This window comes from Adiantum capillus-veneris, chromosome 24 (genome assembly GCF_014529385.1).
Source record: "Adiantum capillus-veneris isolate H3 chromosome 24, ASM1452938v2, whole genome shotgun sequence".
Taxonomy (NCBI): domain Eukaryota; kingdom Viridiplantae; phylum Streptophyta; class Polypodiopsida; order Polypodiales; family Pteridaceae; genus Adiantum; species Adiantum capillus-veneris.
The window spans coordinates 98946020-98959948 of NC_140954.1; the positions used below are offsets into that span (position 1 = coordinate 98946020).

The window sequence follows — 13929 nt, forward strand, 5'->3', positions numbered from 1 at the left end:
CCAAGAAGGGCTGCGTTGGCCTTGTGTGGGCCTGCTTGTCAGGACGTGTTGTCGCATGCGCTAAAACTTGGCCTCTGTCTCTCACACACACACACATGTGTGTGAAAATGGGTTTTCGTTAAATTTCGGCCTGCTAGCCCTCGTGGCAAAGCAACTGAAGCCGGTTGCCGGTTGTTTTCAACCGGCTGGCAAGGTTTGACCAAAAGGTCAACACGGATTGCACACGGCCAGGTCGAACACAGGACCTCTAGCCCAGGATGAGAGGCCCTCACTGCTATGCTAGGTGCGTGCGCTTGCGATGTCAATGACGCTTGCACCTTATATTTTAAAAGCTTGTGGTGCCCCCCCAAAAAGCGCCGTTACCGGCTGTGCAGGTCAGCTTTACCTACACGCATGCAAGCTGGCCGAAATTTATCTATAGCCTGTGAAATGTGTGAAAGAAGAGCGTGATAGGCAACAATGCTATACTGGGTGGATTTCTTTTTTGTCACCACCCAAGAAGGGATGCCCTGGCCTTGTGTGGGACTGCTTATCAGGACGTGTTGTGGCATGCGCTCAAGCTTGGCCTCTATATTGCATGCGTCGGACTGAACAAACTGCAGGCAGTGTTGCAAAGGTATACCAGATGCTGAGACCAAAGAGCAAATCTTGGAATCTTGCATCTAAGAAATGGGTTTTTTATAAACTAGAACAGCGTATTCTGCAGGAAGTAGAGGAGGACATTCCCTCAATATACCTCACGCATACATACTTCTAAGTTAGGTGCAGCTTCAAGTTAGGTCTAATTCTAATTTAGGTTTACCATTAGTCTTACTTTGCCTACACGATTAATGAGTTTCACTTCTTCTTATACATGTAGAGCTTTACAAGAGACTCCAAATGCAGTAGGTCCTACAAATTTTGAAAAAGAAAACGAGTGCGAATCTTGGCAGATGCGGAAAAGACTGGCCGTGGAGGTCCTAATTGCAATGCAGAGAGAGAGAGAGAGAGAGAGAGAGAGAGAGAGAGAGAGAGATTTTGACAAAATACGTTGTGCTTGGCTCTGCCTTGGTCGACATCAGAAAGCACAGAAAGTGCATGAGGAGCTTCCTGTCGAGGGCGTCATCTTTTGGGAGTCCACAGCAAGACGACGGGTAGAGGACAATGAGGGAGGCGGTCAAACTCGAGCAAGTGTCGAGAAGGCGCCATGCGAAGCAAAAGGGTGGGTGCAGATGCGAAGCAAAAGGGTGGGTGCAGAGGCTGTGGGTTGCAGACGCTAGCAAGAGACGAACCAATGCAACCTTTTTTTTAATTTAATGGGTTGCGGTGGAGGGCAGCTGATGCCGATTGCTCGGGTGGTTAGATGAGGCCACTAGAAGTCGATGCAACTCCCTTGGTGTGAATTAAAATTCTTTCGTCTCTTCCTTTTATGAGATAAGGGTAATATTGAAATCCCTATGACTCCCTTGAGATGTAAGGAAGGGAATCAAAAGGAATCTGAGAGATATATTGATTATAAATAAGTAGGAGCGAGTAGATATAAATTGATTATAAATAAGTAGGAGCCAGTAGATAGTATGTTGGAGAATATGCACACATCAAGATCTTGCTTTTATCTTTTGAGGGATTAAAACCTTGGCTCGTTCTCAAGTAGACATGTTATTGTATTGTTCATATTTCAAATGATTTACCTCAAGGAGGCATTCAATGTTAAATTAATGTAATGTCGCTACGAGCAATCTTCATGCACAAGAGGGTCGATCGTTAAGCTCTCCACCTAGCCATGAGATATGAGGACTTCCTCTCATTCTCAAACCTTTATGGTATGTGCCTCCCACACTGGTGCCGATGGTCTCCTCCTGAACCTCGCATTCGTGGCACTGCGGCCGGAAGGCAATCGACCAGTCAGTAAGCCATTACAAGCTACGTGACAGTACGTACCCCCCCCCGAAGAGTTTTTGTCCTCAAAAACAAAGTGGGGAAGTCGCTTGGCAATTGGCATTCCCAAGTGGCTGCTTCTTCATCTATGTCTGTCCATTAACAAGTACCTCATGGTAAACTTTATGTCGGGTATATCTATCACGATACACTAGAAACCTTTTCGATTCATGTGGTATCTTTGATGGCTCTATCAAATCCACCAAAATCTCTATAGAAACTACATTCTCCAGCCCGAAGCTTATTTCTTCAGTTTACTAACAGGATGAACGTGAGAATTCTCCAGTAACTCAAGTTAATACGCTACGTCCCGAATCTTCTTAAGGATTCTAAAATGACCGCAATATCTAGGAGAAAGTTTGTTACACTTTTCGTTTTCATGGCTTCTAACTTCGCAGGACCCTTCAAGTATACAAAGTCACCTTCTACAAAGGCCACTTTCTTGTGTCCTTTATCTGCATACATTTCAGCGCAATCCTGTGCGCTACAAATGCTTTTGCGAGCTGCATTAAGTATATCATTCATGTCTTCAAGGAAATCCTTGATAGACTGAATCTTCTCCTTTTCTAGGCCTACAGCCATAGGAGATCTTGGCTGGAAACCATATATTAACATGAATGGTGTAAAGCCAGTCGTTGAATGCTTGGAGCTATTATATGCAAATTCCAATAAGGGAAAATATTCTTCCCACTTTGATTGCTTCGTACTTACATAAGAACGCAACATATCTTCTAGAATTTGGTTAACCCTTTCCATTTGACCATCAGACTCTAGATGATCTGCCGTACTCATAGTATCTAGCTTTTTAAAGACTTCCCTCTAAAATGGGTTCTGATCTCTATCTGACACTATATCTACGGGCATGCCATATATCATGTAGAGATGTTCAATGAAGAGTTTTGCAAGCTCTGGTGTTTTTAAGGTTTTCTTTGTGGCAATAAATTTTGCCATTTTGGTTAACCTGTCCACCACCATCCAAACTGAGTCATTTCCTTGACTCGTCTTAGGTAACGCGGTGATTAAAATCCATGGAAGTGCTTTTCCAATTTCCCTCAAGAATACTTAAAGGGTGAAGTAAACCTCCAACCTTGAGTCGTTCTTGCTTATTTCCCTGACACTTCGTGCACTGTAGCACATAAGTCTGGACTTTCTTAAATAAACTAGGCCAATAAAACTGTCGTTTAACTAGTGCATAGGTCTTCTTAATCCGGGGACGACTTGCACTCAGAATATAGTGACTTTCTTTAGGAATGTAACGCCAAAAATCACAAATAGTTGGTACGCATAGTCTACCCTTGTAGAGTAGGTACCCATCATCAATGGAGCAGTTAGCATGCTTCTCTCTCGGATGAAGTTTATAGCCCCTCTTTTAAGATGTGGCAGTCAAAGATGACGAAGGGCCTACGCTAGAGCTCCCCGGATCTATACTAAACTTGAAAGTCTTGGTTAGCCTCTCCAGACTAACTCTTGTTTCCCTAGTCATCGCACCTACGCCCGGTCTCTCCAGACTAGCATTACGTGCCGATGATGGAGGTGGTCGCGTTTGTGAGGGCGGTGCAATCACATACAGTGTGCCAAACCTCAGTAAAAGTTGGATCATCCTCACATAAGCCACGCAGTGACTGCAAGAATTTGTTCTTGATGACAATGAAGCTTAACTCGTTAATTGTGGCATGCAACTAAGTGAATCCACCACTACATTAAATTTACCTCTCTCATAACATAGATAAAGGTCAAACTCTTGTACGATCTATGCCCACCGAACTTGTCTACCCTTCAATTCATTTTGAGTTGAAAGCCATTTTAGACTTTCATGGCCCAACCAGACCTCAAAAGTGGCACCATATAAATCACTATGACATTTGGAGCACATTACCGCTCAGATAGACGCACAAAAACAAAGGAAAAGTTCAAGTCAAAAAATCTCAGAGGCAGTAATGCTAGAGTCAATGCTCGCAGTAATGGTCCTTTAGCAATGCACGCGGTAATTGGCCCGGCTATATTTCCACGCTTATTTCCGCGGGTGTTACAACAAGAATTACCGCAAACATTACCGCACACGTGAGTATTTTTTTAAAAAAAGCAGATGACCATTTGGATGGTCCTTGGTAGGACCCATCCAAATGGGCATTTACCTTTTTTTTCCTATAGATTTAATAAATAAAAAAACAACAATTTCATTGCACAAAAACTTTGGGCCAAAATCAAATGTTTAATTATATTGGAGAAACTGTTCATTACAAAATTGCCCAAATAGGCGATGCACGGCGGCTATACAACTGTGGCCAAAAGAAGACTTTGGGCCAAAATCAAGTGTTTAATTATATTGGATATTACAAAATTGTCCAAATAGGCGATACATGGGGGCTATACAACTGTGGCCAAAAGAAGACGAGCCCAAAAACACTAGGAGGATTGAGCTACTCGGATCCTGGGACCTCTCGAGGGACTCCCTGACTCTGGAAAAGAAAAAAACAACAAAACCTTTAATTAATACAAATGGATACATAATTCTGCATGCACTCATTTTTTAAAAAAGTCCACACTTACAGGCTGTAGTGTACGACATGCATTTTCAAATTCTTCGCGATTGATTTTGTTGTTTTCATACAACCAGCACCATGTCTGATATTCGGAGTGGCACTCTCTGTATCTCTGGATCTCTCGGCTTGGGCGGGTCATATTAAATATTTTGCTATATATCAATTAAACAATATCACAAACCTAACCTTATTACCACAAATTAAATCAATTCAAATGAAAATACGCGCACTCACAAATTTATCTTTCCATGCTGCTTTTCCGCCCGAGCCGTAATGCGTGGGCGTTTGCTACGTCCTCGCCTCCAGCTGCTGAGTGTGCACCCTAGCACTTGCCGCTCTCTCGTCCTCTAGCTCGCAGTGAACATTTCCAGGGCGATAGTTGTGACCCTCAGATTCAAATGTTCGCTTTGCCACCCTCCGCACACTTGACTTCTTATTTTTCAAGAAATTCTCGACGTACTCTTCGAGCCACTGCCTGGAGAACTCTTCCATTTCCGGATTAGGGAACTATATGAGCAATGTTGTGTGAATGTACGTCAAGTCGGCTGGGTCCTGATCTTTGAAAGATTTAAAGAAATCTTGGTATGTCGAGTGGATCAGCTGGTTAAGGTGCCCTCGAAATGTCCTCCCCAAAGAGGAACCTAGATCCACCTCCCCCCCCTCGATGTATATAATAGTAGTAGCCACGAGCGTCCGGGGCGGGTGTATCGTGGTCCTCATCCTCATGTGGAGCTCCAAGGGGTGAGTGAGGAGGTCGGGGTGTAAGAGGAGGTGAATCTGTAGCATTGCCCCCTCCACCACCAAAGCAGCACGAGCCACTACCTTAACGAGAGCGTGAGCCACCACTATGGGAAGAGCGCTGGCCACCCGAAGAGTGCTGGCCTGAGCCCGAACCGCTGGGTGGTGTAGGTGACGGATAACTTGACGGTGCGGGCGTGGATCGCTGCGAATGCAAGGTGGAGGGAGGTGCGGGTGACGGGAAAGTCGAGGGTAAGGTGGAGGGAGGCGCTGTGGGAGGCACACTCTGCACGATTGAAGTGCCGACGCCCGGTGTCCCAAGCGGTGAGAGTCCATAGGCAGCCAACTGTGCGGGTGTGTACCGCCTTAGAAGACTTTGCTGCGAGGATAGCCACTCTGCCTGGGCGTGGTATGCCCTCTCGAGGTCGGGGTTGTGTACTGCATCTTGGAACCATCGAAAGCCGAAGGACGATTGTGACTGGTGGTGGGAGGAAGACTACGAGTAGTAAGCATCACAAGCGTCCTCGTAAGAGAAGCCCTCGGCGAGAAAGTCCTCTATGGTTCGATAGCCGGGCGTGGAAGAGGATGCCATATCCTACAATTTCACAAAAAAAGGGATCCTAATTAACATTGGATTCTAGTCAAAGTGAGATTCTTTATTGTATAGGATTCCTCCTTGGATAGGATTCCTTCCTCCATAGGATTCCTTTTATCTTCTATTTAAGAAATGGTTTGTGTGCTTATTTTTTTTACATCCATTTAGAGTGTGTGTGTATGTGCTTCTAATTAATCTATTGTGTGTGTGCGTTAGTGCGTGGCAAAGGAATTAATCTAGTGTGTGTGTGTTGGACCTTAATTTACCGTTGGGCTTCTCGGTGACCATTGGGGTCTCAATCAACATCATCGCACACCTACATGGAGGTATGGTTTGGTATGCTTGTAACGCATGCACACTAATGCAAGCATTAGTAACGCATGCACACACTAATGCTTGCATTAGTGCGTGCTTGTGCACAAATTAGTGTGTGAAAGCATTAGTGTGTGTGTGCATGCATTGGTGTGTTTTCACACACTAATTTGTGCACAATTTTTTCACACACCAATGCTCACAATAGTGTGTGCTTGTGCATGCATTAGTGTGTAGAAACACTAATTTGTGCACAAGCACACACTAATGCAAGCATTAGTGTGTGCTAAAGAGGTATGCACACACTAATGCTTGCATTAGTGTGTCTCGGGCACAAATTAGTGTGTGGAAACACACTAATGCATGCACGCATTAGTGTGTGATTGTGCACAAAATAGTGTGTGAAAACACATTAATTTGTGCACAATCACACACTAATGCAAGCATTAATGTGTGTATAATGCATGCACACACTAATGTTTGCATTAGTGTGTGCTTGGGCACAAATTAGTGTGTGGAAACACACTAAATTATACATGCACACACTAATGTTTGCATTAGTGTGTGCGTGGGCACAAATTAGTGTGTGAAAATACACTAAATTATACATGCACACACTAATGTTTGCATTAGTGTGTGCTTGGGCACAAATTAGTGTGTGGAAACACACTGATGCATGCACAAGCACACACTAATGCAAGCATTAGTGTGTGCTTGTAACGCATGCACACACCTAATGCGGACATTAGTGGTGATTGTGCACAAAATAGTGTGTGAAAACACATTAATTTGTGCACAATCACACACTAATGCAAGCATTAGTGTGTGTGTATAATGCTTGCACACACTAATGCTTGCATTAGGGTGTGCTTGTGCATGCATTAGTGTGTAATGCATGCACAAGCACACACTAATGCAAGCACTAGTGTGTGCTTGTAACACATGCACGCACTAATGCGGGCATTAGGGTGCGATTGTGCACAAAATAGTGTGTGAAAACACACTAAGTTGTGCACACCACACACTAATGCAAGCATTAGTGTGTGTATAATGCATGCACACACTAATGCTTTCATTAGTGTGTGATTGTGCACAAAATAGTGTGTGTGTGTGTGCAATGTGTATGCATTGTCTGTGTATGTGTTTGTGTTTGTGTGTGTGTGTGTAGAAGAATGAGGAGAAAGAGAGAGTTCGAGCACTTACAGTCGTGATCTCGATCGCTTGGATATGGTGGGGATAGAGATGAAGAGAGTAATAGAGCTTGGAGATGGAGAGGGAGAAGGAGAGAGAGCTTGGAGATGGAGAGGGAAACAGGCCCGTGCAGAGAAGGAGCTCGTTTTTGAATTTTTGGCATTCAATTTCGCGGGGGCACGTAGGTGCCCCTTTATATAAAAAACTTTGCTGGGAATTTTACCGCGTGTATTCTCGCGTCTTTTTCCGCGCTTATTACCGCGTATATTACTGCGAAAAGCTCTGATGTGCCATTAAGGTTACGTCGATTGGATGACCTCTTGTACCCACCTCTTTACCTTACAGTACCCTCTATCTTTAAGGAGTGTCAGTCATGTCAGTACCAACATTCTTGATTCTTCTTTTTCTTATTTTATTTTTTCTTATTTAGTGTGTGGTCGTGTGTGCAGGTCGATTGGGATGACGTGGGTTCACCGGTTGGCGCGAAACGAACTCAATGGTTGAGAGAGCGACTACCATGTCCATGTACGCGATGTAAGCGTGCGATTGCACGGCTTTGGCGTATATACTTGGCTCACGTGGATGATTATGGACTATGGGACGATCCGAGAAAACGCGCTCGAATGGGAACTAGCGATCCGAGGGTTTTGGCATCCATTGATGTCGTTCCTCATTGGAGTGTGATCGGGGGCGGAGGCGGGAGGAGGACGGAAGAGTGATTGCACCAGGAAGCAGTCATGGGAGGGGGGTCACACTCGCCGTCTGATGTGGATGGGTCCACACGAGCGCATGCACATCCTACATCCACCACATATGGGGATCTCCCCACCACCCCGCCCCACATGGAGGTGGAGGAAGATCATTTGCACAATATGGTTGAGGATCTTCTTGCACGTGAGGCGGCGAATGAGTGTGAGCCTGAGTGTGCATGTGAAGAAGCCACCCAAAAAACCAAAGATTCATTGCTAGAGGCAGCACACACCTCTCTTTACGAGGGATGATCCTACTCCATATTACGAGCGTCTCTTGAGATCTTGAATATTCAAGCAATGTTTGGATGGAGCAATGCAGGGGTCGATGCACTATTGAGGTACGTTTAAGTGTAATAAGTGTTAGTTGTGAGGTTTTTTCGTGGATATATGCAATAACGAGTGTTCTTTAATTATGTCATAGGCTATTAGGCAAGATGATGCCTAAAGGCAATCATCTTCCAGAAAATCGAAGGAAGGCACGACAGGTGGTGACAGGGCTTGGGATGGACTATGATCGCATACATGCATGTGTCAATGATTGCGTGCTATTCCGCAATGAACATGCAGGGCTTGATGCTTGCCTCAAGTGTGGAGAATCAAGGTACAAAGAGGGAATGCAAGGAGCCACAATACCTCGCAAGGTTCTTCGTCATTTCCCCCTCATTCCCCGCATCAAGCACATGTTTAGCACCAAAGGAACAAGCGATCTTCTTACATGGCAAATGACAAATCGCTCCAGCGATGGGGTTATGAGAGTTCCGGCTGACTCGCCGGCATGGCAACACATTGAGCAGACATGGCCGGAGTTTAGAGAAGAGCCCTGTCACTTGAGGCTTGGTCTGGCTGGTGATGGGGTAAACCCATTTGAGCATCGGTCTACCTCATGGAGTACTTGGCCAGTGATTGTTGTGAACTACAACATTCCACCATGGGAGTCAACCAAGAAAGGGAACATTTTGCTCTCTCTTCTAGTCCCTAGAAAACACAAGGTGAAGAACATGGATGTATATTTAGCACCTTTGATTGAAGAGCTTCAAGAGCTATGGAATGGCATAGATGTTTTTGTTGTATCAAGACCACTTTGTGATGGGCACACAATGATCAAGTGCATTCTCATGTGGACCATGCATGATTACCCCGGGTTTGTAGAGATTTTTGGTAAGCTTATACTTTGTGACGCTCTTTAATGTCTTTGCATTGGTCACTTATATGCGGTTATGTCTTTTGTTTTTGTAGGACTATTGACATATGGACATAGTACATGCCCAACTTGTGGACCTTCACTCGTGACAGAGAGACCCGCTCTACTTGGTAAGGTGATCTATCCCAATAACCATCGCTTCTTGCCGCCCACACATCGATCTTATGCTCCACCGTGCAATGGGATGGAGCCACTCCATTGGACCATGGCCGATTGGGCAAGGCATTGGAACGAGCATCACAACACATTGCCTCCTCCCAATGATCCACCTAGGGGTATGTCTAGGTACTCTATTTTCTTATCACTACCCTATTGGGCTTCATTGAAAATCCAACACCTATTGGATCCAATGCATGTGTTCAAAAATGTTGGGCAAGCTATATGGGATCACATAGTAGGCAAGAAAGATTCATTGGGGGCTAGAGAGGACATGAGGGCCATAAGGAGGCTCCCTCCTTCGGCCACACCTCGCTTGGGGCCTCGGGGGTAGATGGTTCTTCCAAAGGCACCTTGGATTCTATCAAGGGTGGATCAAGAGCGGATGAAACAAGTCATTGCATCCATCCGTACTCCAACAGGTTATATGCGTTTGCTCAAGGGTGTCTTCACTAAAACTAAGAAAGGAGGATCCACACAACTGTATGGGTTCAAATCCCATGATTGGCACAAGATTCTTCAGGTAATGTGTGTGTGTGTGTGTATATGTGAGTGTGTGTATGTGCTTTAGGGTTCTGGATACTGATAAGTCTTTTTGTTTGTGCAATAGTTTGTTCTTCCAATTAGCATTAGTGGATTTGCGGATACGAAGGTAAAGGCTGCAATATTCAAGCTGGGAGAAGTTGTCAGGTATAGCAGTACATTTGATCCTCCCTCCTAAACTTTACTTTGAAGACTAACTTTACTATGATGATTATGAAGGGTTTTTTGGTTACAGGTTTGTGAGTTCCAAAGAAATCGAAGTTTCAACCATTCCAACAGCTCAACTTCTAGCAATTGAAGCAACTTGTGCTATTGAGGATGCATTCTCACGTTCTATCCTTGTTAGCCAAGTTCACCTATTGCTCCATCTTGTTGAGGAGATAGCCATTTGTGGTGTGCTTCACTCCAGGTGGATGTTCTTTCTTAAAAGATTCCTAAAGACCTTGAAAGACTTTGTAAGGCTACGATCACAACCAGAGGTATTCATCGATCTTAAGCTTTAAACCTTATTAGGATTGGATTGTATTCACAACGCTTTTTATTGGTTACTTAAATCACTAATGGTTTCATGTGTTCAATAAAGCATGGCAGAGGGTTGGATTGTACAAGAGGCTTTTGTGTATGTCTCTCAATATCTTTTCACAATAGACCCATCATTGCCTCGTTTAAAGACGGAGGAAGAGGATCCAAAAAACACGCAAGTAAGAAAGGTTCTCTCTTGATTTTGGATAGGGAATTTCAAGCCATAGTCAACAACCATTGTCTATTCAATGCTCCCATCATAGGCAAATGGGTGGATATGTATGTGGAGGTGCGTACAATGAGAGTACCCTGATCTAATTCCAGTTGGGTGGATACACAATGCCATGACCAAGGCCAAGGCACAAGGAGAACAAATAAGCCCTAAAGAATGGGAGTATGCGTGAGGATGTCTACCAAGGGTGATATACTCAATGTGTTTAGTGTGTGTGCGAGTGTGTGTGTGTGCGAGTGTATGTATGTGTGTCATCTCTCTCTCTCTCTCTCTCTCTCTCTCATCTATCCTGATTGGTTTTTGCAGGCCTTCACATTCAACTCTATGTGGTCCAAAGGACGTCATTTTCGAACCCGCAAGATAGATGAGCGTCGAACCACTCACGATAGTGGAGTTATGGGCAACTTTGACACGACAACACAAGAGGTGAGGGAATGTGGAACATAGAGAGGATAATCAAAGTGGATTTCAGAACATTTCACAAATATCTCTTTGATTGCTGATGGTTTGCGGGTGAGGTTAAGAGACATGAGAATGGGCTCTATATGGTAGACTCTGGGCAATTTCATCGCGGGAAGACCGACAACTTGGTGCAACCTAGTAGTTGTGAGCAGGTAAAGTCCATGTGCAACTCACTAAAACATTATATGATACATATAAAACTACATTCATGTTGTTGTTTACTCTATGACCTACAGGTGTTTTATGTGCCTTGTATTTATCGAAGACGACTTTGGTATGTTATTCCAGTCACACCACGGAGCAGATCTATCTTTGCAAATACGAACATAGAGACTTTGGCAGATCCCACCATACCATCTCAAGAAGACGCCAATGACGATGATGCAGTTGAGGTTGAGGAGAACCAACCATTCCCAATAACCAACCATAGTGAGGAGGAGGACGAGGATAGAGAGGATGATGATGATTCAATAGGAGAGGCTGTAGAGGATGAATCAATAGATTTATTTATTGATTTAGCTACCATGGGGTTGGACATGGATGTAAGCACTTGTAGAGATCTCTTGGAGGATGAAAATTAATAAATATCTTTTGGATTTTGTCTTCTTTCTCTACTTATGCTGTTTGAAAGGGCTATTTGTTTATGAACGCAAGACAACACAATTTTGATCATCGTTCGCTTGCCATTTCCATATGAATGCATAGTTGACATAAGATTTTGAGGTGGAAACAAAATATTTTTTGATATAGAATCTCATGGAGTACAAATGAGTAGAGTAGGAGAATCATACCAGTAGGAGAATCATACCAATAGATGAGGCAAGCAAAGAGAAGAGAGGCACTAAAAATCCCAATGAGAATGGGATTTCTTACACTCCATGCAAAAAGGGGCTACCAATTTCTGAAAAGTAACAAAATAGAATATAATTTATAGAAAGGGAAAAGTGGGAGAGGAATGGGGACGGCCGGCCAAGTGGATTCTTTATTGAGGTAATCTGCGCGGCTATATGCGTGGTAATACATGAGGTAATAATCGCGGAAAAATCAGAAAACCCGCCAGCAGGGCTGCAGCATACAATCTCTCTCTTTCTTAAACCTCTCTCTCTCTCTCTCTCCTCTTATGCGATAATGCTGTGCGGTAACAACAGCATTGTCCCATAGTGAATAGTGTCTCCATTTTTTTAGCGTGTGTATTATGGCTAGTAACTTTTTCTCATAAGCCAAGGAGTTACGTTGAGCAAGATCTAACTTTTTACTCTCAAATGCAACTGAGCGTAGTGTCCCCTTTGCATTATTAATAAAGTCATTGCTAGCATCTATTTCTAGAACAAATGGCTCATTAGGGTTAACAATTGTTAAAATCTGTGCAGTTGTTATAGCTACCTTTAATCTATTGAAGCTTCTCTGTGGATTTTTCTCCCAACTTATGTTTTTTAGTTTTTGGTCGTTATGACCAGTCAAAGGGATTGCGATCTTCGTGTAGCCGGTAAAAACCTGACATGCCCAAAAAAAAATTTAGTTCCTTGAGATTCTTTGGGACTGGCCATTTAGTAAATGAACTCCACCTTTTCTGGTTCCATCCGTGTTTCTTTGGCGGATATTATATGACCAAGGTAGTGTATTTCTTCTTCAAATAAATCACACTTGGTCTCCTTTGCAAATAATTTATGTTTTGTAGCAACTTGAATACTAAGTGTAAATGCTCTATGTGTACTTTTTGTGTCTTGCTATACACGAGGATGTCATCTAGGAAAACTACTACACATCTTCGTAAGTATTGGACGTAAAACAATGTCCATCAGCGTCATAAACGTCACTAGAGCATTAGCGCAAAAGGCATCACATAATTCAAATTTCCCAAAATGGGTTCTTAAAGTTGTCTTTGCAGCATCTTCCAATCTAATTCTAACTTGATGATACTTATCATGTCTATTTAAAAAAATATTTTGACCCAAACAACTGATCAAATAGCTCATCATATGTGGCATTGGATATTTATTATTAATTGTTATCTGATTAAGAGCCCTATAACCTATGCACATCCGCATAGATGCTTCTTTCTTCTTTACCAAAAGAATGGGCGATGCCCACGGACTAGAATTAGGCTTAATAAAACCCTTGTTCAATTATTTTGTTAATAGTTTTTCCACATCCAGTGCCTCGAAGTTGCTTAATCTATAAGCAGGCTTGATTATAGGTTTTGAACCTAGCATAACTTTGATTCCTTGATCTACTTCTCGAGATGGCGGCAAGCCATCTGACAAATCTTCAAGAAATACATCTCGAAACTCCTCTAATAAACTCTTTAAAGCATCTATGTACTTTTTCTTAAGTGTCTATTTTGCCTTGTATTTTCTTTTTTTAGAATCTCATGCATGCCCAAAAGAGTTTTCAAACAGTGGGTCTCCTCCAAGGCTATCCAGCATATACCTCTGATATCTGGTCTCTATGGACCGAGCGACATAATTCCATGGAAGAAATAAGTGGGGTAGAGGGGGACACTAGTCACCTTGCAGGATGATAACCTTTCCTCCATGCTCCAACTATAGCCTATTGTGAAAATAACTCCGTACTAGGCTAGGACCAAGGCTATACAGCCACTCCCTACCTAGTTATGCGTCCACCAAGTGCGGGCATGACCTGAAAGTTAAGCGGAGCCTCATAGTCTTGCATGGCTAATGGAACTCCCTGCCTAGTTATGCGCCCGCTCTCGCCAAGTGCATGCATGACCTGAAAGTTAAGCGGAGCCTCATAGTCTTGCATGG

General features: G+C 43.5%; 1 protein-coding gene across 1 annotated transcript; it reads left to right on the plus strand.

Annotated features, from left to right (window-relative positions):
• The first annotated feature begins 501 nt into the window (after positions 1-501).
• Positions 502-1259, plus strand: LOC147426843 (uncharacterized). The gene is made up of 2 exons (XM_086498759.1): positions 502-616; positions 1062-1259. The coding sequence occupies exons 1-2, from the start codon at positions 578-580 to the stop codon at positions 1257-1259; spliced, it is 237 nt and encodes a 78-aa protein (XP_086354885.1). The 5' UTR covers positions 502-577.
• The last annotated feature ends 12670 nt before the right edge of the window (positions 1260-13929 follow it).

Excerpts from the sequence above, each read along its gene's own strand:
- LOC147426843 (XM_086498759.1), top strand. The coding sequence starts at position 578 with ATGCGTCGGACTGAACAAACTGCAGGCAGTGTTGCAAAG. Across the intron at positions 617-1,061 it reads CTGCAGGCAGTGTTGCAAAG|AAAGCACAGAAAGTGCATGA; the intron begins GTATACCAGATG and ends GGTCGACATCAG.